This window comes from Anopheles bellator, chromosome 1 (genome assembly GCF_943735745.2).
Source record: "Anopheles bellator chromosome 1, idAnoBellAS_SP24_06.2, whole genome shotgun sequence".
Lineage (NCBI taxonomy): Eukaryota > Metazoa > Arthropoda > Insecta > Diptera > Culicidae > Anopheles > Anopheles bellator.
Window position 1 is genome coordinate 31776230 of NC_071285.1, and position 27393 is coordinate 31803622.

Here is a 27393-nt window from a genome sequence, read left to right on the forward strand (position 1 = left end):
CCTGCCACCTTACAGCCACGGTCACGCATCTGAGGCTCGACCAAGTGAGCGCCATTGCAAACTACTCAACGAAACCAGTTTTGTTGTCGTGTGAGTGTTGTGAGTATGACGGTGACAGCATAAGCTAATGAAGCGAGCCACGCTTACACGTTTCAATCACTGCACTTTGCCTATAACTACGATAAGTTGAGCAGAAACATTAATAATATAGCTACAAAAACAAAGGTTGGCCTTTCGTAACTGGCAGTGCGTTCTAATCTAACCTATTTTTTTACCTCGGAACAACCCACCTGGTCGAACCACAGTGATCCTTGAGCCGTATCGCAGCAGTAGCAGCCACGCTGCCGCGCTAGTCACAGTTTGAATTCATAAGCAAATTTGCAACTTCAGTTGGCGGCACGGCGGGCCCGGTCGCACACGTTCCCAGCAACGGCAGCCCATACAGTGTTAGAACGGAAACGGTAGACATATTCTATTATGCAATTAATAATGTACCCGTGAAACAAAATCGATCAATCGCGTGAGGTGCGACGAGCAAGGTTAACTACGGGCACATTCCAGTATGAAAGTAGGAATTTTTTCTTGCTTAAAAAACGTGTCGAAAACAAAGCTACAGTTGCACAAACAAGCGTAAAAATTCCACTTTTGCAAAACCAATGGCAACCATTTGGGTATATTTTAAAGAGACTGCGAATACTGCGTTTTTCCTTTTCGTTTTTTTTTGTTCTGTTCATTTTTGAACTTTAATTTGGTTTGCAAGCAACTATACTGTCTCCACAGTTTTATATATTCAAGTTGTCCACAGTCAAATGGATAAACATTTTAGGCCCACGAACGATAATTTACACATCAACTTAATTTGCCTTTGAAGTATTGTTGATTGGTGTAGATTTTCGTCGATTTCCAGTCGAGTAACAATAACATTCGTTCGATGTTATTGCTGATTCTAGTTGACGTTTGCTTCGTTGCCAAAATTCAACTTTGCACGGATCGAAACTTACCGGGTCGGCCTAGTAAGACATTCCGAAAGGCTCGATATTCTTGGTTCCATTTACCGGATTGTATTTGGTAGTTATATCGAACAATTATAATGAATAAGAGTTTATTTGCCAACGTTGAACGGCGTATCCTCACTATCGATAGTATCGACGTCGTTATGCGTTTCTAGGAAAGGTCTAATTAGCCCTTGTGATTTCCAATCAGTAGGCCAACGTTTAAGGGCAAATCACGCTAGTTCGAGATCACGCATGGCAACCAAAAAGGCACCGACATATCGACAGAAGGCCGCAAGTGTTGCAGCCTCCTCTGCAGCGTACTGCGGGCCAATGCTTTGGACGGCACAGCATAGTGGCAAAAATGAACGAAAAAGAACTCCGCAGAGTTGCATGACAACGTAACCGATAGCCTTGAAGCCTTGAAGCCTTTTCCCCTGCATCTCCCGCAATGGAGCAGAACGGGACTGAAAGAAAATAAGATCACTGGATAAGTGAAATTCAAGGTCTTGCGAACTAGTCTCGCACTGGAGCTCATGGCTGAGTGCGCCCTACAGCGTAAAGTTTCATTTCGCCAATTACAACACCGTTTAAATACCTGTACGAAAGTGCGGCATAGGTGAACCATTTAGGTGGATTTACCTGCCGGGTTTGAAGTATAGACAAATTGAGGCATTGATTGCCTCATTCATTGCATGTTATTCTATTTATACAGATAAACGAAAACTCAACTTGTTGATAAACAGGCATTCCCTCTGCTTGCAAAAAACTCGGGGCTATCAGACGCTAGCTTTTGAAACAGCTAAATGTCACGGTGACCGTTATCAATTGAAAAAAACTAGTACTTTTTCGTTGCACCTAATAAACTGTCGCGGTGTTGGCATGTGGCACTGATGGTTCTTTGTACGTTAACAAAACATTTGCAACCACCACGAGGCAAAATAATGTTAGGCGAATTTTGACGTAATTCGTAATGTGATGACTTTGGGCTGTTCAAGATGCTCTTGGAGCAAAACAAGGAATTTCTTTTATCACTCGCTTGTATAACATTTATAGATAACATCGCAACACACAGCCGATGCGCAAAACCGATCTATTGATGACCGAATACTAAAACGGAAAATTTTCGAATTTGTTACGTACCAGCACTTATGAAATAGAAAATAAAGTGTGTAAGCTCATAGTTAAGCAGCTAAACATACAAATACATGATTCAACTGACAATCAAATATGTCGCTTGTCTTTAGTCTTCTTTTATATGAAAAAACTGATGAACCAGGCTGGTCAAAAAGTTTTGCGTTTTTATGGTTTGAAATGCTCTTTATTATTCAGTATAATCTCCCTGAACTTCAATACACTTCTTCCAACGAGATTACTTATTTAATTTATGATTTATGAATTCCATCCCTGAAATCGGCCAGACTTGCCGATTTCTGGACACTAACTCGTTAATTGCCAGTTTTCAGCAAATGAAACAAATACAGCCAGAGTGCAGAGACTTTCTTACAAACAATGTAATTTCAAATGTAGTTGCTGCGACAGAGCACGAAACTAAAATAATATTTTTATTAAACCGTAAAGTACTTCCTTTGATGATAGTTTCACGACCATCGTAAACTAATAAGCGCTTCAGGGATCTCAGTGGTGGCTTAGTGCGATCGGTCACGTTTTGTTTCGGTTTTCCACACGACATCTTTGCGCTCGTTGCCAGGTACTCTTTTCTCAACCAACGAACATGAGGGAGGGTAGTGCATCATAACTGTTCGTGCAGCATAGCGTGGGAGCATTTGTGTTTTCCGCCTAGAAGTAGCGCAAATAGACGGCACAGTTCGTTTTCCTAACATGCGGAACTTCCACTATTGGCAGCACGTCACGTGAATGCTGAAGGAATGCTGAAATGTGCGACTACCGGCTCGTGGCCGACATTCGAGTAATCCAGTTATAGGTTTAGTGTTGTTATTCCAACATAACCTGTTACTAGTTTATTTGTTTGATACCAACCTCTTATGAACATTTTAACCTTACACCGCAAGAGGTTTAAGCAAAAATAAATTTCTTATAAACGATTCATTTGTTTTCGAGGACAATAAGATCGATTTGTAGAAATAGTTTTTTGGCAAAAACAGCAATTTTTGCATTGAACTACGAATCCAAATACGATTTTCGCAATAGGAACACTTGGCCGTTGCCCTCTATTTCATCTTTAGGTGGAAAGTAAATGGAACTAAATTGTCTATTATACATAACGCGACTGTTGTACGGCCGCGAAATCTCATTTTGATCATAACTATTGCAATAAATGGTGGTATTTATGTTGGGCAATTCGGAAGACAGTTCCCAAAGATTCGTCGATAAGATGGATTAGCTTCGGATCTTCAGAGATGCCAACAAACGCTTATTCAACACTGGATACTTGCAGTTGCATGATCGGGTCTCTGTTGCCATCAACGATCTGCTGGGGAAACGGCGTAGAAATGGATTAACTTTAAACCCACCATGACTTTGGCGTCAGATAGCCCTGTGTTCATATCAATTTCAACTTTGACAGCGGTATCAGGGGAATGATTAGTCCAACCGGTTTTCCAAGTGATCAGCCACTGTGGTTACTGTTTTTATTATTTGTTGGTCTCTCCCAGCTCTTTGACCGTTTGTGAAAAAGCCCACGCAACAATACGAAGTAATCACATAATTCATTATCGCCTTTAGATAAAATCAACAATCTAAATCAAAAAAGTGACTGCGAAAGGGAATACGCTGGTACATAGCTACTGTTACCGAACAGAACTTGAACTAAATTGGCCAGCGTCAGAAACGAGTAGCGATGCTTTGTAAAACTTCCAAATGCGAATCTCTATTTCCTGTGGGTTGTGTCAGGACACTTTATCCACCTACGCGCAACATCATTGTATCATGTGTAACCGGTTCTGTTAACAGCTGGTTACAGGAAAGTACCGTACCGGTTTACATCCAGCATTCGAGCAGGATACTCGAAAGCCAAACTTGACAGTGAAACGTTTCGACCTAAACTGAAAACAAATGACTAAATGGAGGGTGGAGGGCTTTACATAAATACTGCTTTGCTGAAGAGGGCTAAACGCTGATCAAGGTAATGGTATAAAATGTAGGTTTAGTAACTCGATCATTTTCCTGCTCTGAATAGCACATTTAAAATTCCTCGTGGTTTTACTATTTCATCGTGATTAGTCCAATTTATATTGCCTTTCCCAAAAACTTTACACTAGCAAATTTCGGGTCGGTCGCATCATGGCCCCTTACTTCCTACGCGCGCGCGAGGCGCTGTCATTGGAAAGCATGCTTTTAGTCTATAGTCTGCTAACAACAGTACCAACTGTTGGAAAGTCATACTGCGACTGACTCCGGGGTACAGCTGGTTATTCATTCACCAAGCACTAGCCCGCACTACGCCTTCGTTTTTATGTAACCTCCTACGCGGTGGCAACAGATGGTGCCACGGCGGCACAATAGTGACGCAGCCGTGACGGTACCGCGTACTGTACATTGTAGTGAGCGAAGCTGAGCTTTCCATTGGTCGTTGAAAACAAACACTTTCCGCAATCCAATACGAAACTAGCTGACCGGTAACTCGAATTTGTGATTTGAATTGTTATTTCGTCCTCTGAACCATTGTCACCATCAATTCCCCCTAAATATTGATTGCCGAAAATTCGGTGTTTGTTCCCGTAACTTGTTGGGAATCATTTGAGCTAAAGAGTGATTGAAGCATCTAGTGAAGTTTAGAACGACGTCAGTATTCTTTGTTATATATTTTTAGCAATCTTAGAAATAGAACCAAAGATAGAAAATAGACTTTGGAAGTAAAAACATCTTTTACATCGATCATCAAGTAAAAGATTTCGGTACCATTCGATTTGATAATTGATTGATCAGACTCATGTGGATTGAGATTTATGGGATTGTACAAAAGCACTGAACCTAATGTCATTTAAAGAGATGTGTTCCACAATTGCCTTCGCAAACAACTTGCTCCAAGACAATTGGCTCAGCAAACAATGACCAATGCGAATGAAACGGGGAAATCCGGACCTTTTGATCGCAGCGTTGGAACCGGTGTATGCTTGAACGTGGACCAAACGGCGACACTAAAGACAAACCCTGTAGTAGAATCTACGCATATGCCGATTAGGCGTCATTGCGTAACCGTGGTACGAACGTTAATGCACCGACGGAACCACATGACGGGAAAAGTCATGAGGCGGCTCCGGTCCACCGCCCCGTGTAGCAAGTCATTCTTCCTCCATTCGCACGCCGAAGGTCTCTGGCGTCTACCAACAATGCATACCCGCAGAAGAACGCAAAAAGCCAGCAGATTGACGGTTTTTCCTTCGTGAAAACCATGTACCGCTCGTAAGACCATCCACCGTCCAGGGTTGATCAACAGTTTCACGACCTTTTCACCCAGCTTAAGGCCGCTAAGGTCGCTCTCCCAAGTCGGGGATCTTTTTATCAATCGGACGTACAGGAATTTGAACTGGACGCGTTCTACACAGGAACCCTGTTGTGGTGTGCGGAGCAGAACTCGGAGGAAGAAAAAAAAATGTCATCTTGCTGCATACTGCACAATTTTCAATTAAGATAATAAGCGCCTCAATTAGTGCCACTGTTTGCAGTCGATGGCAGAAATGCCGCAAACATTACACTCACACTCACAGTCCTAAGTGCAAACGCAAACACAAACGATCGCCGATCAACATCAACAGGGCAGCACGTGCACTAATAAAAGTACGGAGTCCCCGGGCTGTTCCGTGTCACCACCCCCCGTGGCATCGAACACTATCGACCCGGATCGACCATCCTTCCCTTCCCCTGTACATTATGGGATCGTTGAATATTTATTAACACACTCTGATCGGACAGTAACGCTTTCACCGAGCGTATTTGAGTGTCCAAAAATGTTCAGGTTAAACTTGCGCAGAACTTGCGTTGGTTGATCGGATGATCGAACAGATCGCGCGGCGGCGCTGTGCAGAGACTGGAAACTGTGTCGCCAAACATATTTCAAACAACGCTCGCTCCCGTAACAAGCAACGATTAATGCAATCGTAATTCACTAAACACCGCTTCGGTTCACCGCATCATGCAGTTGGCGTTTAGCAGCGCCACCGTGCATAAGGCAGCGTAGAAATGGCTGTTTTTCACTCTTTTTGCCTACGAGCTAAGCACCTACCAACCAACCAACCGATCGGGCCCACCACGTTTTCTACTCTTTCGCAACACCAAAAACTGGCGATCGGGAAGGACTACGGAGGGTGACGAGCAAGCAACGAAACGCAAGACCAATTTACTTCGCTTACCTTTGCAAACCACGAGCGTGGCCATTATTATTGGGCAGCAGCAACTGGTCTGCATCGGGGGCAAGCTTTCAGGTGGCAGTGCGCCACATAGGCTTATGCAAGCGCAGCGAATGGGAAGTAGTGAGGCGAACACGAAAAATTGCCAAATTGTGCGCCGGCCATCAACGGCTGGCGGACGCGTATCGACGCGATGTGCGCTGCATAGTGCATAGTGGGTTGATTTTCCAACTAGCCCTAGAGTAGTGGTGGGGCGAGGAGCAAAACGCAAGGCTGCCCATGACCGTGTCACCTGAGATTGAAATTGGGCAATGTACATAGCCATCGCTTTTCACCACACCGTTAATGGATGGCGGGGCCCGCGAATCGAACGATCGGCCCGCAGTCAGCAGTCCCCTGTTTTGCGAGGCGTAGCAAATGAATGAGCGCGCAAATATTAAACACACGCATCGGAGCCAGAACCACGACCAAGTGACCGTTGTGGTGCCGATTGCAACCTTTTTCAAACCGTGAGCTTATGGTTTGACCACTGAAATCCAACATTGTCCATCGCTCGAAACAGCAGCGCGTTCACGATCGACAGAACGTAATGATACAAATTGTACGTTAAGCGTACAAATCAAATGGATACACAGGCAAGTGGGGGTTTTATAGATAGACGTTTTCTTATCATATTTTTTTTTTAGTCGTGATCCATAATGGTATTGCAATGATTGATTGTTCCATTTGTCACCCATCCAGTGCTATTTAGTAAGAAAAGGTTGTTGAGGTTGCGATAACCTAAGGCGCAAAAACACCGACAGGCCAAACAGTTATTGGCAAGTAAGACAAAATAAGAATTAACGTACAGTTTCTGTTTTTTGCATTCGATACTCGTAACTGCTTGACGCTAATAATTATCGGAGGGTATAAGTAATGAATTCTTCTTAAAAATATTTAATTTACACATAAGACGAATGGGAATGTCGAATTGAATGCTGCTCTTGAAATTGAAACGAATAGTAGTGCCGATTACTCTTAAATAAAATATTTCGTCTACTGAGTAACCGCACTGAGGCATCACCCATACCACATTGTATTCAACTTCATTCCATTTTTCCGGCACTTTCAATATCATGTGAACAAATATAACATGAGTACATTAAAAGTCCATTTGTCTTGGGTTTTTTCTCTATTCATTTTTTTCCTATTCCACGGTTCATTCCACGAAACCGAATATTCAACTGAAATTCTTGAGCAGTTGTGTTAAAACAACTTTTGAGTATATCGAATAACTTATTGGCAAACTTGCGTTCGCCAGTTTGATTATTTTATTGTGCTTGGCCAACGTTGTAGTTTTACGGTGATGAAATTTAATTTATTTGTGTTTTACATTAAATTTAATAGCTATACCTCGACAGTACCTTTGACGGTGTTCAATCGTCACATGGCACCTCGGGCGACCAAAAGGAATTGCATAAAATTCTTTTACGCTACAGCGATTCAGCAGAAGTGGCTAACCTTGGGGCCTTCCGATCGTGATCGTACTGCATACTGTTAGTATCGCCTAACAACGTAGGCAACAACCTTGCCGCATCCGGCATCTTCCTACAATCGCCAAACGTGGACACCAATGCTGTGGCTCACCAACCGTTTACAGCGAAATAACATGAAATCATTCATGTTCGTTGGCTTCTCTTCAGTTCGAACGTCTGCATCCCTACGATCACCAACAACAGGGATGCGTTGTTGGTTGTCTTGGGAGCAATAGTTGGCACCTGAAGCACTAACCGCTCACCTTGAAACGACAGTAATTTAGCGAGTGTTCTAAAGTTGCGTTGTCTCTAGAAGCTGCTTCTCAAGAAAACCGCAGCCCCGAATGTACTAATGGAAGACCGCTCTGCAGGGACAACATTGTTCACCGCGAAGTACGATCAGGCGATGGGAAAAATAGCCCCATTATGTGTACGAAAACTTTGCAACCACGTCGTCCGGCTAAAGCCAATCTTCATACTCACGCCACGGAAAACGACATAACTAACGCACGAGTTCTACCAGCGGTGTGAAATACGATGTGATTGTGTTCCGGGTATGTTTGCACATTTTTATTGTACGCGTGGCTTTGTTGAAATAGTACAACGTAAATTTCATTTAAAAGAAAAACAGTCAGTGTGTATACAGTGAACAGCAATGGACGTTAACCATCTATCTAGATACCATGATGATAAGAACATTTCCTCCAATACGATGTTGTTTGTCAAACAAGAAACCTCTTCGTGCAACTTACAAGTTTTGGCGGCACCCTTCCGACCGGATACCATTTCCTTCCATTTCTCCTCCTTGATGGCTGTGTAGCAGTGGGACTTCTCTTCCCCTTGCCCCCTCACAGCTCTACACACCGAAGTTCGAGCCAATGTCGATCATCAAATTGTTGGCAGCTAATTGATAATAGCGTAATGGTACAAGCCACTCTTTGATTGATTATTTTGTCGTCGGGTTGCTTGATAATACACCGTCATGGAGCAAAAAGGAGACCATTTTATTTTGGGGTTTTGTAAAACGCACTTTCTTTGTCTCGCTATTATAATTTGTATCCAAAAGTCCAAAAGTTGTGCCCAAAAGTATGCAGTATGTATGCAAAAGTATGCAAGGATGCAGCAATAGGACGGAAGAATCGCCGGCATTGAATCATTTTTAGCATCCAATTAGCTAAGCAGTACACGATTAGATTCAACCCACCACACGTCGCAACTTTTACGACTAAGAGAAACATAAACGGACAGGACAGTAAGAAAGGTACAGCGTATTTTCTATTTCTTAAGCATTTTCTATAAATGATCTATAGTACAATTCCCTTAGGTTTTTTTTGGGGTTTGAGATGTGTGTTAGGTGCTCCTACTTTGTACGTTAAACGCAAATTGCGGATATGAAAACAAGTTATACAATAGGTTTTCAATGTAGATCGGCATTGGTTTGCTTCTGTGGTTAGTGTTTTTATTCGCCTTATGTTTCGCGATAAAACAACGCCCACAAGCTGAAAGACAAAACGTGGTTTACTTTATTGCTACGGACACGTTGTTTCCAGGTCGAATATTGAAACGTGTGATAGCAAGAATTTATACAAAGCACGTAGCCAAACGAACAGGAAAAGGTTACGGTTAACTGTTTTTATGTGAATCAAAGATTGTTGCATTATTTTATGTGCCAGAATCATGCAAATTAGCATTGATATAAAGTGCATTATGAAGCATTATCGTTACGTTAAACCCGATTGTTGGTAAAAAATGTGGATTTATGCAATATAATTTTATTATAATTGCAGAATAATGTTTTCATAATATTCTTAGTTGCACACTTTAAATCATTCCAGAATTGTTCTTCAGCCATTTAAGCCATAGCCTTTCCTAAACATCTATTTTGGATACGCACATAACGAGAGCTAAACATTTTTATCGTTATTTTCAACGTTTGCTTTCTATTTTTAAAAAAACTTATTAATCAACATTACATTTTTTGCTTACTAGTAAGCATGAAATAGACAATCTCAAACAATATTTTGTCCGCCAATAAGTACATTATCCCTTCTAATTGCTAATGGAACAACAAAATATCCATCTTTTTCAATAACACATAAGTAACTTCCCCTTCGCTGAAGCAACAGAAATGTCAAGGTTACGGTGAAAACAAACGACGCACCGCAAAAAGCGGGTTATGCGTTGTTGCGCAATGTGATCGTGTGGCCCAGTGTTGCTCCGAAGCTCCGCTCTCTCTTCTCAGAGCGACACTGCAACCCCTCCACTGCGGCTCAAGATTTCGACAGGTGTAAAAGTGAAAGTAGTTCAGTGGCCTTCATCGTGCCTTAGCAGAGTCTGCATTCCATTTGACCACATGGTTGGAACAAGGCAATCAGCTTCCAGTACGGATTTTGAACTGGTTAATATAGCGACGTATGGTTTTCATTGCGAAGCCTTCGAGATTTGAGATTGATTGACAACGTGATTTTCGCACACTTAGAATTAAACTATATTTCACAACACATCTAAAATATTAAATCGAACGAACGATGACCATTGTCCAATTAAAGATGCAACGCAAATAATTTGTTGTTTTCTTAAAAATATATGCAAAGGCAATAAGCTAAAACAAATCCTTAAAGTTTGCTACATCATTATACAATTTCATGTTGAGCTCGAGTGAGTTGGCCGTTCATGAGAGAGTTTAATGAGCTGTCCGATATTACGCAATAGCGAAACTTAAAATTCATCTATCATTTCCCGATTATAATGCAAATGCCATAGGCATTTAGCGTACCATATGGTAGAAAAACGTCGGCTTTTCTTTTCAGAGCCCAGAGGGAATATTTTCTACGACTCTACTGGCCAACATTGTAATCTTCGTCACTCGACGTCGCTGCAGTGCATTTGACTCAGAGCGAATTTTCTCAATCGCCCACACATCGCCCAAGACTTGTGTGCCAAACATTGGTTCCGAGTAAAAACGAGTTGGCGAGAATCGCGAGAGTGCGCTGCGAGAGAAAGGAAAAGTTATAGACAGAGAGAAGTAAAGTTAAAGAAACGAGAGGCCGCAACAGAAACCAAGGAAAATGCATCTCTCTTTGGGATAAATTTTTTTGATCATTTGTACAGAAACCAGTTGATTGTATTTGTGAAATAGGATCTCAAATTTTAAACGGCGAAAGCTCGGACGTAGACGAAAAAGAAAATGAGCTACCAGAGTGAGAACCACCGCCGAAAAGGTTCACCAGTTCATGAATGCAACTGGTAGCTCATTTTCGTACGATTCAGTACAAGCATTGCACAGATACAAGGCTTTGTATAACTTTCCTGTAATATTTGTTACGTTAAGAATTAGTATTTGAATTACAAATACAAATACTAATCTGTTGTGTCATGGACCACTAATTTTTGTAGTGGCGTGTGCTTGTTGCGAAATGAATTAAAGAAACGGTCATAATCAAAAAGCTGCCCAGCAATGAACCCGTTGAACCCGCAATATCAGCAGAAGACTCCTTGACACTGCACACAACTCTACCTAAACAGTTTTTTCCTCCAGTGTCTAATCAGATGGTTTCTACATGTTTTAAAACTGTTCGAAGAATCATTTATTCTTACAAACAACAAGGTCTCGGAAGAAAATCAGACTAAACCTTCAATAGATTAGAAAATTAGAAAATTAGACTAAATCCAATTCGCGATCGCAAGGAGAAATTGCTAGTTATTTTTCAGCATTACATGTTGCCCTGTGCTTGCACCATATGGAGAATTAGGAAACAAATTTCGCTTTTATTGATCGAACCGCAATGCCTAGGATTTTCCAAATTCGTTTTCAGCCGACTCGGTAGTTTTGTCGGGAAATATTTCACATCCGCTAAACCACCAGCGTTCCATGAAGCTGGCGGTATCGTAATTCAAATAACGACAGCCACCTCCTAGTGTGTGTTACGTCGCCAGTGGTAGTAATAGACTGTTTAGAGCTGGGCGCCAATTTAATTATAAATGTCTGGCGTCACATATGGACCAGGTCGGGCACTGAATGTTGGCGGAACGAGCATATCGACATCACGTGGGGTAGCCCAGACGATACGCTTGTTGGTCCTAACCGACTGACCGACACTCACACATGTGTGTGGTAACATCTACAAAGTAACAACAGTTCGTTTTTAAGTTGGTCGAAAAATAGGGTCCAAATAGGGAATAATAGAAAAAAAAAATACGGTAAAAACGTCAGGAAGCCTTCATCCTTGCTATTATGGATTTTCCATTAACATGTTAAACTAGCATGTCGTGTAGAATTATCCAAGCAAGTCGTGCAGATTGTTTTAAACAATAAAAAATTACAGAACAGTATACACATTCCAGATTTATCCGCAGATATCTTCATCAACATAAGGTAATGATATTGAAAAAATAAATATGAAATAAATAACATTGCCAGAAATTGGTATTGTCAGAAATAAATAACAAAGTTGTTTTCATTTTTATTACTACTTTGCAGTGGAAAGTACACTCGTTAGCTGTATGTTCATTGGTAACACGTTGTGTACCTGCCATGGAAGGTTGATATTTTGCAACAATATTTGTCCTTTGTCCTAAATAAATTAAAGTATGTTGCAAAGTTCGCTTAGATACGTAATAGCATATTAGCTTATTAACAGATTCTTTACATTTACGTGGTACGATTTATTAATTGATTTTTTATTAGAATGGGTAGAGCCCCATTAACCGCTGACTTAAAATATTGCAAGTTGATCAACCGTAAGGGTTGATGCATTGTCGAGGTTTAAGATGACGTCTTTCGCATAGAAATCGATTAATCGTTGCAGTGAGACGGATAATCTACGGACGAGCTACCTTACCACTGGCGAAACGAATGCAGAAGCTGGTAACCGAATGAAAACATGACTGAAACAGTAACATGAATGAAATAGTTACTATGAAGGCATGAAAGCAAAAACATCACGACACTGATTAAGGAACATATTAAAGTCAAGCCGTGATGAAAATTTATTATAAGTACGACAAAGAGTAGTCTGATGTTTCAGTTCAACAACCAAATGATGCATCGCATCCTTGCGGGTCAAAATATTCGAAGGGAAATTTACGTGAGCGTTGTAGAAACATTTTATTTAATTGTTGTACTCTTCTGATGAAAAGCTATGTTTTAGTTTTCCATTTTGTCTTCGACGCTTGTCAAAAATATGACGAATGTTTATTTGTCAGACCGTTGGGATCAGTTAAAAATTATTTGCAAACAGTTCTTCATCAATCGCGAAAATGAATTTCCTTGTAAATAATTAAAATTCAAATGAAGTGGCACTGCACCTTTAACACGTTCAATACAATGCATTCAAGGAACATCCACAAGGATGTGCCTAACACAATAGCTTCAAAAGCAGTTGCTGTGCGAAGAAAAATCTCGTGAGGAACTACCACCACCTTAACCTCAACGATGAACGACGACAAATGCTTGATTGCCGCCCGTTTCGCGGAACTATGCATCCCTCATTGACAAGGAGCCAGTTATCTTGCGCACCGTTGGACGTTATAAATAGATTCGGCACATATTTTTGTACTGAATGTGTGCCTTGCTAGCTTTTCGCCGCTTGTCGCAAACCTTGGCTACATTCGCTGCGACGTCGTGAATCTCTATTTGGGCCTTACGGTACTGTTTACCGTAAGATATCGGTGCAAAAATCAAGGAGCTTGCGATGCTGCGATGGTACCATTCACTGCATTCGGACGGCGCAAGAAAACTCGAATTCGTTTCCTAGTTTGCATGCCAAAGAAGCAATGAGGTTTACTGCCGCATATGCACAAGAGGAGCCACTGTTAATCTTCTTTGGCTTCAACAGACTTTACTTTTCAATGGACGGTTCAAGTTTCTTTCTTAGAATAAACCAGAACGATGGAACAAGAATCAGAAAAGCATATCTGCTATTGCGTTCTCTGTTTTGGCTAGTTCAAATAAATTAATTTCCAACTTTGATTTCGCTCTATGTTGGAACATTTGTTTGTACCTGAAATATCGTAAAACGTAACTTGCAAACGTTTTTGTAACTTGTTTTCGCCCAACCTGACACAACACTGTGACGACACCCTCGCGGTGTCGCAGGTATTTTGCCTTGCACCTACCTAGCCCGAAGCCCCTTCGTTCGTTGCTACTGTTCGTGTGCGAAAAAAATGTCATTCGAGCACAAGTCCTTGTCCCCAAGACAAGGCAGTTTCAAGGCAAACCAAGAGCAGCAAAGATAGATCAATAGCAATAAAAACACCGGCCGGTGTTTTGTTGGCGAATCCTGGCGTTGGCATAAACATCCCCAAAAACAACCCAAATCTCGATGATGCAACTCTTGAAATTTAAAACATAAATTTCGGTAATTAAACTTTGAAGACGTGGCTCGCTCGCTGCGCCGATTGATTGTGTTTCAACAAAACTTTAAGTTGGTGCTTAATACGTTGTTAAAGAAGTTTCAGAATATTTTTAAAGACGTAACACGCGAGCCATTTCTTTTTCTTCACCTGTGCAAATGTCAGCGAAGGTCATTCCCCCAATCAATCACATTTTTAGAGTAAGCTGTGTGTTGCACCGAACAAAATGTATTTTGAAGGCTATTAGACGATTACGACAATGCATCGTCAAAATGCTTATCAGATGGGGGCTCTAATGTGTCGTGCAATGCAGTTCAGCAAACTAAATATCTGACTATGTTACCGGAAGTTTTAAGCTTTTGAAATTCAATAGAAAATATACAAACTAAACAGTAACTCGTTTGGAAATACAATTTAGTGCATTTTTATTATCTCTAAAATAATAGTAAATCTCACTTATATACACAGCCACACGCATGTTCCTTGTTTACAGCCGTAGCCTTATGGGAATAACGCTGAGCGTCAGCAAAGTGCAGGAAAACCCTGTCAACGTGTTATCATCGACATCAAAAGTAGAGATTACGAGTAAAGTAAAGTATCAGGTATACCTACTTCGGTCGATGTGGCATGCAGACGATTTGGCCTAACACGGGTCGTAAACATCGAAGGCAGTGTTGTTGTGTTTTTCAGCTGATAAACCAATCTTCAATACGCGCCACCCCATCACAAATACCGATTATCGAAAACAGTCTGTTTTCGGTTATTATCATAATGTTGTTGTCAGGTGTTTTCAAGTTGGTTTTCACGATAAGCGTGCCTAATCGCACTGGAAATACATGAGCAATCAACATCAAAGATGAAGTTTGTAGTTTCGGCTCTCCGTCGAGAATTACTCTGGGACCGGCTCCTTCTGTGTACAGCTGAATATCATTAACTTTTCCAGCTAAACATCATTTCATTCGCCGTAGAAAATCCTGGGATTCTAAGATATTCTTTATCCGCCATTCTCATACCAGTCTTGGTTGGACCTGGCAGATCGTTAAAGCGATTAGCGCAATCGATTGCACAGCATGCATATGAAGGATATTAAAAACAGTGCTGAAACATTCAATTTAATCCGCCTGATAAACGTTGCCCGAGTGTCACGTGGAAGTCACACTGCACAGCTGTGCATACTCACTAGAATAGTGTGTTTGTTGTGTTATCGGTCGGAGAAAACTCCGTGAAGGCATAACCGATATAGTTTCCTGACAAAACCAAATACTAGGTTTTTCGCACGTTCGTTGTTTCAATAATGTAGTTAATGAAAAGAATCATTTTGTGGAACATTTGTAATTAGCTTATATTTTTGTCTTACAACATGTTGGTTTTATCGCTTTCAAACTCTTGCTCAAGTGTTCAGACCAGAGTGGACCATATTCGATAAGGATACAAAAATTAACTGAAAAGCCCGTATCGAAGACTCGATTAGACACCATCCAAATGTATTGAGGTTCACACGAATTGTCCATGTAAAAATTCTTGCACACATGTTACATCAACACACAAACACTGCTTTGTTGACTACGGTTCAAAAAACAATGGTTCTTTTTCCATTGTGTATACATTCATTTGCTGCTAAGAGTGTGAATAGCAGATCGTTGAGAATTTGTGGGATTGGCAACCATGTTTTACGCACTAATGTTAATTAACGTCAATCTCATTGTACTTGCACTTGAAGCAGATTCGAAGAACAATCCGGTACACGAACACGAACGAACACGATCAAGGTTACGATTAGACGGTCAAGAGCAAACCATAAGTACAATAACCTTTATACCACAACATAATCACTGTTAGATTGGTTGATCGATTTGTTGAAAGATTTGTTTTCTTCATTCGCCATCGCTTAAGAGGCAGGCAGGGCCTACTAACTGTATTACAAGTCAAAAATTATGCAACGATTTTTCTCAAGCGATACTATTTATAGATTTCATGCATACCAAAACTGTGGTGCATCATGCTATCGGTTGTTGTTGTTTCTCACCACTCCATCGAATCGCATGAATCAACAGGCCAAAAGGGTAGTAAAAGAATAACATTTCTTCTAACTTCTAGCGAACTATAATCCAAATGTTGGGTACTTCGTAAGCCAGCCAGCATGCATTGCAGCACTGGTTGCTATTAACGACCCGCACAGAAAACACGTACAGCAAATCGAAGATTTCCAAATTGCACGTTTCCCTTATATTTATTTCTTGCAGCCATTGCAGTGACGCGGCATTCCTCAAACATAAAAATCGCTTTAATTTGAGCAAACAAGCAAACGACATGCCATGCCACGTGGCCAGAGATGATGGGTGATGTGCGTGTGCGCTTTGTTGGGTGGATGGCGAGGAGGAAAAGAGGAGTGCAACTACAGTAACAAAATGTCGAAGCAACATAAGGCTTTTCAGTGAAATCACTAACAACACATACCCAGACTACTTGAACACTCTGATGCGCCCGATGGTAATGGACCTTCGGAACTGCGTAGCTATAACTGTTTTGTTGAAAAATTGTTGCACGTAGCCAGAAGCGTAGGTGGTTCGTATCTTTTGGTATGGCCAATATCGCAGAAGCCAACTAAGACACTACAAGTGACGTCCAACATAGTTTGGTTCGTGAGGACGATGGGAGCCGGCGCAGAGAAAAGTGGTATGAACAGTGAAGAGAGAAAGCATTCGCCTTCTTTCCATCAGCGCGATCCGTGTAGCTTCAATGGCTGACTGACCACGCTGAATTTAAGCAATGAGTATACTCGATTTTTCTAACTTTCCATAGCGCGCCAACTTTTCGTAGTGTCTTCCTTTTTCTTCACGATCTCGGTTGTTGGTTCAGTTCATTGTTGCCGGTTTTCCGTTTTCCTCTATTTTGCACCTCTTAGAAATCAGCGGTAGCATTGCTGTTGGTCTCTGCACCGCGTACCAGGGTCCGGTCACGCGTAAGTGCAACGCATTACCTATGAGCCCCCCCCACGTGTATTTTCGCTGATACAAAGACAGAAATTAGATTAGTGTGGTTGTTGGTATGATAATGCGAAGCGCAGGGTACAGATTATTTTCTGCCTGCCTTCAGTTATTTTAACACACTAATATTAAAACAACATCAATTTTCATACGCCTATAGCATTGAGGTAGTGGAGTTTCTTTACTCAAAAGTACTTTGCAGCATACAATAAACAATCTTTTCCATCTCGTGGTAATGGGTCAAATTTGCAAAAAAAAGTTCCATCTAAAGTTTCCAACCTTCTTTTCAAAAAGAATCATAAAATAATCATAAAACTTTCTCATCAATTCTAGATGCGAAACAGCTGTTTCTCAAAAATGGTGCATAGATTACATAGTCTTTCTAGCTGTTACCATGACTGCACGTTAGAAAAGCAAATGTAAAAGTGCCACGATTGAGCACTACAAGTGCAATGATTGCTTTGAAATATAATAACAGTAATGAGCCACTTGAATCAATCAGCATTTCAGCATCATATATATGTTTGAATGCATTTAAAAATTTAGCTTTAACCTTTAGCTTACCTTCTCATTATAGGGGTTTATCCAAGCAGATATCATGAAAACCAATTTTTCGTCGATCAGAAGGGTAAGAAAGGAGAAGAGCGAGTCAGGTGGCACACGTCCCGACAACTATCCACGTCTACGCCTTCGGCAAGGTGAGCCCCGCGGTGGCCGAACGATTGTCGTTGAACACTAAAGCACCGCTCGCCAGGCCGAGGCACACGAACGCACGCACGCACTGCTCACGCCTGTGGTTATTGGGAAACGCACTCCTCGTCTGGCGCTGCACACGGTGGGGACCGCACGGACTGCTGCAGAACAGCAGGTACACTTTTTCCGGGCACACCAACACGCTACGGGAACTCCCGTTTTCCTGCTTTTCTTTCTTCGATCGCACTGGCGTCCCTGTTTCACGTGTTTGCACTTCTTCCGCTGGACACACGTGTGCTGGTTCGATTTCGATTCGAATTTCGAGAAGACACGTTTCGTTGTCACTTCTGCAGTTCACTTCCTGCGCCTCGTGCCCTACAAGAGAGAATGACGCAGTTCGTCGGGGGTCGGACTGTCTGAGCTGGAAACTGCTACGCGCACAAATTAGCGTGAGGACCGTGTATCGGTGGCAAGGGGGCAACTAATTCGGTATCGGCGGAGTTGGTAAAACTAAACAAGCTTTGGTCTGTTTTGTCCGAACCGAATCGCCACTCCTAGGAAACTATGGAAAATCCTGAAACGATATGAACCAGTTAGGCGCAAATAGTAATAAAATGGCCACACGTCTCTTTATTTGTCTCTGTGATCGTTGGCGTAATTACTGTTACGGTGGCCACTAAAACCACGATACCAGTATCAATGGCAATTTTCGTACTCGCCGGACGATAAGAACTTTGCACCGCCGGACAATATGGTGGCGCCGCAGCCAAGCCAAAGTCATTTTACGTGCAACGTCCGACCCAAGTGCACGATCAATGACTCCCGGCCCGTGCTTTGCGTGCGTGTCCCATTTCGTTCGCACTGCCTCATTTTGTCCCGAGCCGAGAGTGTAGTTCTTAGCACGTTTATGTCACCCAACCTGCGCGCAGACGGTTTCGGGCCTTTCTACTGACGACATAGGTTCACTGGCGATGGGAGCGATGTATCACGCAGCAATGGCCGGTCTCTCTGTACCAGGCTGACCTCTTCCTTCTGTCGGGGTCACGTACTCCGGTCGAATATTGCGTTTGCATTTCATAGCAGTGCACACGTTCGTTCTCTAGCTGATAGATTTTTTTCAGTCGAACCGAGACTATCTGCTACCGGAGAGCCTGAAAACGAGCGCGTTTCTAACCATTACCACTACCTGTTCAAATGTCGTTCGCACGAAGCACGGGACTGTGACACGCGTGTGCATTGCACCAAAACTACACGATTCTCTGGTAGTCTCTAAGGGGGTAAGTCGAAAAAATCACCAATCGAAACTGTAGGCGGGCACGGGGACATCGAGCACAACCGGACTATTTATTGATCTCTGCCATTCGTGGCCGCTGCTGATAAACCGTGCGATGCAGGGGAGCAAAATATAACCTTGGGTTCCAGCGACACGCCAATCGAAGATAATTAACGCTGCGTTTATTGTACCGAAAACAGGCAATCAAGAAAAACTCGCAGCGCACCACCACATAGGAACGGAAAAATGGTCAGAGTGCTTGTTTCTGTGTGCTGCTCAAATTACTTAATTAACCGTAGTCGATAAATCGGTAGATCGTTACCGAACCAGTACTTTAGGGCGGTTCGATATGCAAGATTTTGACTCTGCTCGAACTACAGTGAATTACTCGTACCGTTGCAGGTTTGCAGTTGTTGATTTTTGCCGCACTTACAGGGTCTACTAAAGCGTCTAATTCACCACACTTATGCACCAACGTTACTTTTTCACTTTTAAGCTTCTCGTCGATGAAACGCGCCTATTGCCTTGATGCTCGATGGGGATTTGACGAGCGCGCTGAAATGGCGATGGGCACGACTCAAGTTGAATGTTCAAGAGAATGACGTCGTTTACGGAGAGGGAGAGAAAAGTTGCTCTCTCTCTCGTTTCGTGTTCGGGATTTCGGCAGAATTTGAGCACCGCACTTCCATCGATGGCACGCACACCAGCAAATAGGGTCTCGCTGTCTCTGTCTATCGTGGCTCGTTACCTCTTCCGTCCTGCTCCGAGCGACTGGCGACGGACGACCGAGAACTCAACGGCGTGACCCCAGCGCCCAGCGCCGCAGCGCGCGAGTTGCTGAGTGGCGGGCGCTCTTCGCTTTTAGTCGCCCAGACGCAGTACCTCGCTCTCCCGCACACCTTGCTACTAGCGCTCTGAACTTTCAATTTTTGTTGCGTATCCGCGTAAGCGAAGAGCATAATGCTACCTACTAAGCAAACGAAATACGCAGAACAGGTGTCAGTATTCAGGATTAGATTATTATGCGCCGGTTGATACAGAACCGGTTGTAAAAGTCACAGTCGGTCGATCGCGATGTAGTTCGTTCTGAGATACGGTGTTTACGTAGCGATTCGCTGCGCGAGCTAATAGTATTATCACCGAAATATACTAACAACACAGTTGCTAGTTGCGCCCGTACCGCAGAGGTGCAATGTGAACCTAGTTTAAGTATAGTCCGATTAGCATAGTCCAAATTTGCTTATTATGTTTCTGTTAATTTAATTTAAAATTCGAAATAATTCAAAAATTTGAAAAATAAACTTTACTCCAAGTAAGGCAAGAGTAAGGTAACAGAACGGAATGAAAGATGAAGGGAGAGAGGGAGGAAGACAGAGGAAGACAGAGAAAGAAACAGCGAGAGAGAGAGAGAGAGGGAAGGCGGTTTATTAAAAAAAAAGAATGAACGAAGCAGCAAACGCCAAAGTGAATGAAAAAAACGAAAACGCTGAAAACATGGCGTAAATTGAAGGCACCATCGGTTGTGATGCAAGCAAGTATCACATAAAGAGCAATTGTGCCGTACCCCCTGCAAACGCATCCGTTTTTCAAGCGTTGTTGAACTTTCTACTGATAACGGTTAGGAAAAAAGGGCACAAAAACCTCACAAACCAAACCATTGATAATCGTAACAAATGGGCGCAACACAACGGCTGGTGATAATGTGTTTTTGAACTCGCCAAACCGCTCACCATTTTCGCACGCCACACCACAGCTTGTTGTTATCTTGAATGCTACGGTTTGAGACGTAATCCGTGGAACGATTTTATTGGTTGCACGGCGATCTTCGCACAACGTACCGTTATATTCTAAAAACATTGAAACGGAGAGGATAGACTGCCCGTTTGTACATGTTTATACACATGCGTCAGTTCACAGTCGTTCTTTGCTTCGCGGTTCACCTTGCGGTTCTTTGCGTTGACTCTTATCAGGTTATCAAATTTGAATTCTGTTCAATATGCACTCCACGAGGATTTTTACACCAAAAAGCTGTATACGTTAGTTGTAGAATCTATCTATAAAATTGAGGTCATGGATCATGTATATCTTACACAATTTCAACGACGAGTTGGTTTTCGTGCATTTAGCAAATCCGGTGAGAGAAATCCAGTGAAGCTTGAAGCAGATTGTTTAATTTAAATATCATAGATGTCATGCTTTGAATATGTTAACCGTAAAAAAGTTATGTTGGACACAGTTTTGACATAGAAGCCGTGGTTGCATGTCTGGCAAGCATTTACTGGCTTTTACTCGGTGCAGGTACAGTTCGATTAACCGACCCGATCAACTGAAAACAATTACCCTACCTGACGGATCACTCCCGAACCCCCATAATCTTGAAGGCCATAGAGATCGCCACTGTTTTCGGGCGTCTGTCCAAAAAGCTGTCAGAGGCCGGAGTTTGAATTGAAGCGGATTGCGTGAAACATTTGTCATGTTGCCGAGGAACTCGATACAGAACTCACACGCACGCACCGTTCCACTCTCTGTCCCTCTCTGTCCTCCGCTCGCTTTCGCTCTGGCTCTCGCTCTCTTTTACCCTTTCGTACGTACACGTGCGTGCTGCACACACGCAGGCGCATACGCGAGAAAATCCTTCAGCAGCAGCGGCCTGCGAAGTCACGCGGCAAAAAGGTGCTGCCAAGAGCGACTTTGCCTGCCGCCGTCGTGCGCTAGCCGTTGCCGTTCACTTTGCGCCATTCACTTTGACGAACCGGCAACCGAAACCGCGTGCAGTGTCGAGCGGGCGGCCGCGGTCACATCGAGGAAGATTACGACCCCGCCGTACCGGTTGGCACAACAAGTTGTTTTCGTCCACCTCCGCCTTGCAATCGCATAGCCCCCGTCCCGCCCCCGTCCGCCCCCGCCCGGCTCCGCGGGCCTCCGCAGCAATGATCTGCCCTTTGTTCGGGCCCGTTCTGCCTAGCCGTTCTGCCGTGCCGGGCTCACCCCCAGCAGCGGTTCAGCCGCGGTTTGGGTTGTTGGGATCGGAAACCGGTCTATAAACCGCCCGCGGGCTATTAGGGCTATTTCAGCGCCCAACTCCTCCAACGGCTCCCGAAAGAGCTGTGGGGCTCGGAGTCGGAGAACACTAGCCGGTCTTCCGATGTTGATGATGGCGGAGCGGTTCGACGAGCAGAGGAAAGATCGAGAACCTTCGCGTTGTCTCTCGCACAATACTGTCCTCCAAAAGAACTCAGGGATCTCCAACTGGCGCTCGCTTTTTACTCGCAAATGTCAGCTCGCCGCAAACATCCTTTGTGACCTTCTCTAACCGTTTCCAAGGAGCCAACGAGAGCTTTCCACTTGCTGCTGCGTCACTACAGCAACAAACAAATATTTTTCGAATGTGTGTATCAGCATCGCATGTTAAGGCCGTGGAGAATTTATCTACATTCCTACTGACAGTCGTATACTAACAACATGCTTAACTGAGCATGTGTTGGCGTGTTGCAACGTAAATGTTGTCAAACGTTATTACGTTAACTTCTCTAACAGCGGCTTCAGAGATACTTTTAACGTTCGACTTGTTAGTTGTTTCAGAAAGTTTAAAAGTTTCTTTCAAAACGTATTGCAGGGTCTTCAAACGTATTCGGATCAGCTGGTTAACTATTTTGGAGTTCACAAACATCTGAGAATGCAAAGCTTCCAGCAAAGTTTCCTCCTCCTTGAGAAAAAGCCCGAAAGTAATAAGAAAAACAATCAGTCGACGTATGTCTCGCTACCTTATAAAAATAATATAAAATTTTGCAGAAACGCAAATGTGACATTTAAGTTCAACTAGCGCGATGAGCCTTACCACTTCTCTATCTAGTTCAGTAAACATTTTAATTGGTATTTTTGTCTTGAGAAAGGGTGTCATTCGCCAAGAGCGTATTATGAAGCAACATACAACTGAAAATTCGATCGGCTGTGAAGGTGAGCTCCCTACCAAAACGGAGCAGACTGCCGAACGGTTGCTTTCAAGGTCCGAGGTGATAGTTGTAGTCCAATCGGAAAGAACAGGTACAATCTATCGCGCAAGCAGGTCGAAAATTCTGCAATAAAAAGTGGTCGGAGCGCACTAATAAATGTACATATCAAACCCAATCGCCAGACCCGCCCAAGAAGGTCGATAAAATTGAAAGCTGTTTACTTGACTTGGTAGCAGCTGATCACCTTGTTTCCAGTTTGCACGAGTATTATGTCAGTATTACCGCACGAAACGTTCTTTAGTGGCCACGACGTTCGCGTCGGTTACATTAGCATGTGTTGTTAATACCTGTGCGGTAACCCTAACACGATTACGATTGTCGTGCACCGGGGAGAAAACTTCAAATAAAAATACAAACTATCTCAACAATTAACTAAAACGCATGTATATTTTCTTCGATTTGCGAAAAGTAAATTATCGGACAGTTTTTCCCAAGCCGCTTGATTTGCTAAGCCGTGAATCTCACGTTCGTACATTACTCGGTATATTTCTGTATATTAGCCGTTTGCATAAATACGCAACACTAAGAATGCAAATCTTTCCAACATTTCTTCTCGCTTACGAATTTTTCATCACTTGCAGGAACTATCGACATTGGAATTTCGAATAGTTGGCACATTGGCTGTCACTAGTATTGGAACCGCAAGTAACTTGCGCAATTACAATTAAAACATCACGTGTTAAATATTTGCGGTATTAACTTATTAAAATACATCAAGTATGGTTAAGCTTGTTTCGCTTATTCACATATACCAATGTCATTATTACCGTTATTAAACGGTACAATTGTGTAGTAGTTTCCGATCTACATTTTGAAACATTTGCAATTGCCATAATATTGTAGCGATTTCGTAAATGTGTTTACGTATAATCGGTTCGGCTGGAAGGTTTTTTCAAGTGAAACGTGAATTATTATTGAAATGTATTCACACAACTGATCATACTCTTATTCTGATCGCGGAAATATTGATTTTTATTGAAATATGGAACAACATTTTAATTTTTGATTTAAATTTTGCAGCCGCAATATGCATAGTAATGTGAATTTCCTGGAACAGAGGTAAGTTGGACATTGGTGAAGGCGAAATGGTGCACCAAATTTCCAAGGCTACAGATTGATTGCTAGTATGACCTACTCATAGACAGCCTAGTTGCAACGACACTGCAATATTGAGGTGTTTGATGCCTGTCTTACCAACTGATGGCAAGGGAGCTAGGAATGCACCCAATGAAAAGCGATTGCATTATGGGTGGACCGATTTCGAGGGCGACTCCTATCCCGTAGCTATGGCTTTGGTGTTGACTGATGGCCCTACATTAGGTGGAGGCCATCTTGAGCAACCTCAAGTCGAATTCGAACCATCGGAATGATAATCGGAATACTCACAGTCAAGCTACGTGAACGGGACTTTCGATAATAGATTTAGATTGATGGTCGATTGCGAGCAACTATCTGAAAGTGCTAATTTATAGCGTGCATCTGGGTTGGTTGCGCAGAACACGACACGAATATTTCAATTGACAGTTTCTTCGATTTTGTGATAGTCTTGGGAACGACGTGCGACCATTTGGGGTTGTTTTTTGGCAAGGAGAATGAATCATTGATTGACGGCTACGATAATAAACTCCTTTCCTTGGATCTTCCATTTCCTTGCATTGCATTACACAAAGGAAGGATGCGGTGCGAGTGCACCACGCTGTAGGAACGAAATAGGTTACTTTTTTACCCAAAGCGTACTGCAAAACGTGCCTAGGCACGTTTTCCGGTGCACTTTACTGCTTCTGTTTTGTTTTGCTCAATGCTTACCGTCCCAGCCTTGCACCACGTTGAATGAAGCGGAATGAATTTGTTTAATGTTATAGTAAACTGAAATTCACGTTTCTTCAAACTAATAAGTTTATGAGCTTTTACGTTTTGTTTAAATGGTAAAATGTTTATAATGGCGAGTATAATTAGTCAAGAAAGTTGTATGGAGATGTTGACAACACCTTATACAGTATATTCGAAGGCGAGGAATTTGTCTGCATACGTGACTAACATCATGCATCAAACATGTAGTAGGCTTCTGCTAGACTGCGACCTATCTTGAACACACAAGCTATAGTAGTTGGAATAAGCGCAAGTATTTTGTAGTATTTATTGACTCTAGGTCTGTTATGGTAGGGTCTGACGGACCTAGCAGTAAAGACGAAAACAAGTCAATGTTAGGACCCTTTCCGGATGTTCCGAAAGAGCTTGGGAATGAAGAATCAAGGAAAACGAAAAGGACCCATACATACTACTTGGGTTGAAAAGTCTTAGGATTTTTTTAGGAATAGGTGGTGTCACTAAAACTGAGTATGTGAATATGTTTTTGAGTCAACGAACCATCACGTGTAGTTGGCGATTATAACACCATTATAAAGAGTTTCACACAATAAAAGTTGACTAATGTATACAAAGCAGACAACTACTTGTCATTTACACTGACGAGCGTGAACAGACGAATACGCTGCTGAAACATGCGAATCGAGACAGGGAGAATGGTTTCCATATTCTGTGATTCCGATGGATCACAGGATCGATCGGGAAGGATTAGATCATCGTGTTTTGGGATGCATATGGCATAAATTTCATCGTATGAGAGCAGGAGCAGAGGGATAGAAACGTTACCAGGGGCAGAATTTGAACAAATTGAACGACGAAATATAGAAAAACTCACCCCCATGTAACGAATAAAATAAGTTCCTAAGTTGAACCAATTACGTTTTGAACGGGTTGTTCACTCGTCGTATTCATTATAGGGCATGAAGTTCACATAAAATACGGAAGTAAATGCCCAAACCAAGACGAATTCTGGTTGGTTGACTACACTATGCCATTGGCCTCACGAATGAGCCATTGTTGAACTACTTACAAATCTGTTGTTGCTAAGGGAAATTATGAATGCGAACCCAAATCAGCTTCGGTGTTCTGCACCATTTTTGTGTTTTTGATTATGGCACTTGCTAACATAAATATAGATAATACAACATGTAGACGAATGAGAGATGCAGAGTGGCCGGTGGAAAAGAACTCAAAAGGCATAATTATTTGCATATTTTTTATTTAGTGTTTAGTTTAATGCACAGCAATTTTTTTACTTGAATCATTGGAAATGTTGTAAATTTGAAATCATAATAATAAAATAAAAATAACACTTAATTTTTATGCAGATCTAACCTAATAAAATAAAATATTGTCAATTTTAAGAACATAGTTAAAAACATTAAAGACAATTTACCCTTTAATCTAACACAACATTGATACTATTTATTACACTTTTAGTTTTGAATCATTATTCATTAATGACTGACAAAATTGAGAAAGATTTGTAAGCTTAAATATACTTGTAATCAGAACAGTACAAATCAAACTTCGAACACCAAAAACATAAAATCGTTGTCCAACAACAACAATCACAAGGAAGCTTAATAGCGAAGCATATGCTGTATTCGTGATGTTGGGTGCTTTGGTAAACGAAAGTCATCGTTTTAGTATCTTGCCACCCACACGCTACTATGACGTCATCAAAATGAGATCTTTATTGAGTCTGCGCTTTGTATTGTAAGTTATGTGCACTAATACAGTCTTACGCACTTGCTGTACGAAGATGTATATAATACGGTTAGCTACCCCCAATTCATATGCTTCAGGTTAGATTTTATCGTGAGAAGTTTATTGCGTTTTACGAAACGTAGTTCAATATTCTACTGCTAACATTTATGCAGGAAATTGGTTTGTTACGTAATATGGGAAAGTGGAATTAAATGACGGTGTGCTGTTTTTCAACAATGTATTGGTATCACATTAACAGTAAAACAAGAACATTTCAATAAAAGTTTCTCTGAAATTGTTTTTATCAAATTTGTACATCAATCGGAAGCATGATAATCCCTTATGGTAATGACTCAAAACTACTCCCACGATTTAAGAATATAGTTATCAAAGCTACAATCAAGAAACAGGAATAAATTACTTTTATTGTTTATGCGTTACTCAGTGGTCATTGAATGTATTGGAAGCTGAATTTAAGCCATAAGGTTACGTGGTTCTAAGTTATACTTCCTTTCCAGGCTTGCTTGTGAGGCCATAAAGAAATCCGAGCTCGTTACATTGGGTAATTAGGTAGATTACTGCTTATCGCTTTATGATTAGACGAAATCAAACACGACTTGCAATTCCAAGGCTTTTTTTTGTTTTTTAGCACAACAACATG

At 42.0% G+C, this 27393-nt stretch overlaps 1 protein-coding gene across 1 annotated transcript in view; it reads right to left on the reverse strand.

The window, feature by feature from the left end:
• The window catches only part of LOC131206368 (terminal nucleotidyltransferase 5C), a 30067-nt gene extending 10440 nt beyond the window's left edge, over positions 1-19627 (reverse strand). The window contains exons 1-2 of the mRNA XM_058198897.1: positions 19577-19627; positions 17742-18444 (exon numbers count right to left, since the gene is read on the reverse strand). Of these exons, the coding sequence (XP_058054880.1) occupies positions 17742-17777 (36 nt within the window). The 5' untranslated portion in view covers positions 17778-18444; positions 19577-19627. The remainder of the gene's footprint in view (positions 1-17741; positions 18445-19576) is intronic.
• Positions 19628-27393: the final 7766 nt, after the last annotated feature.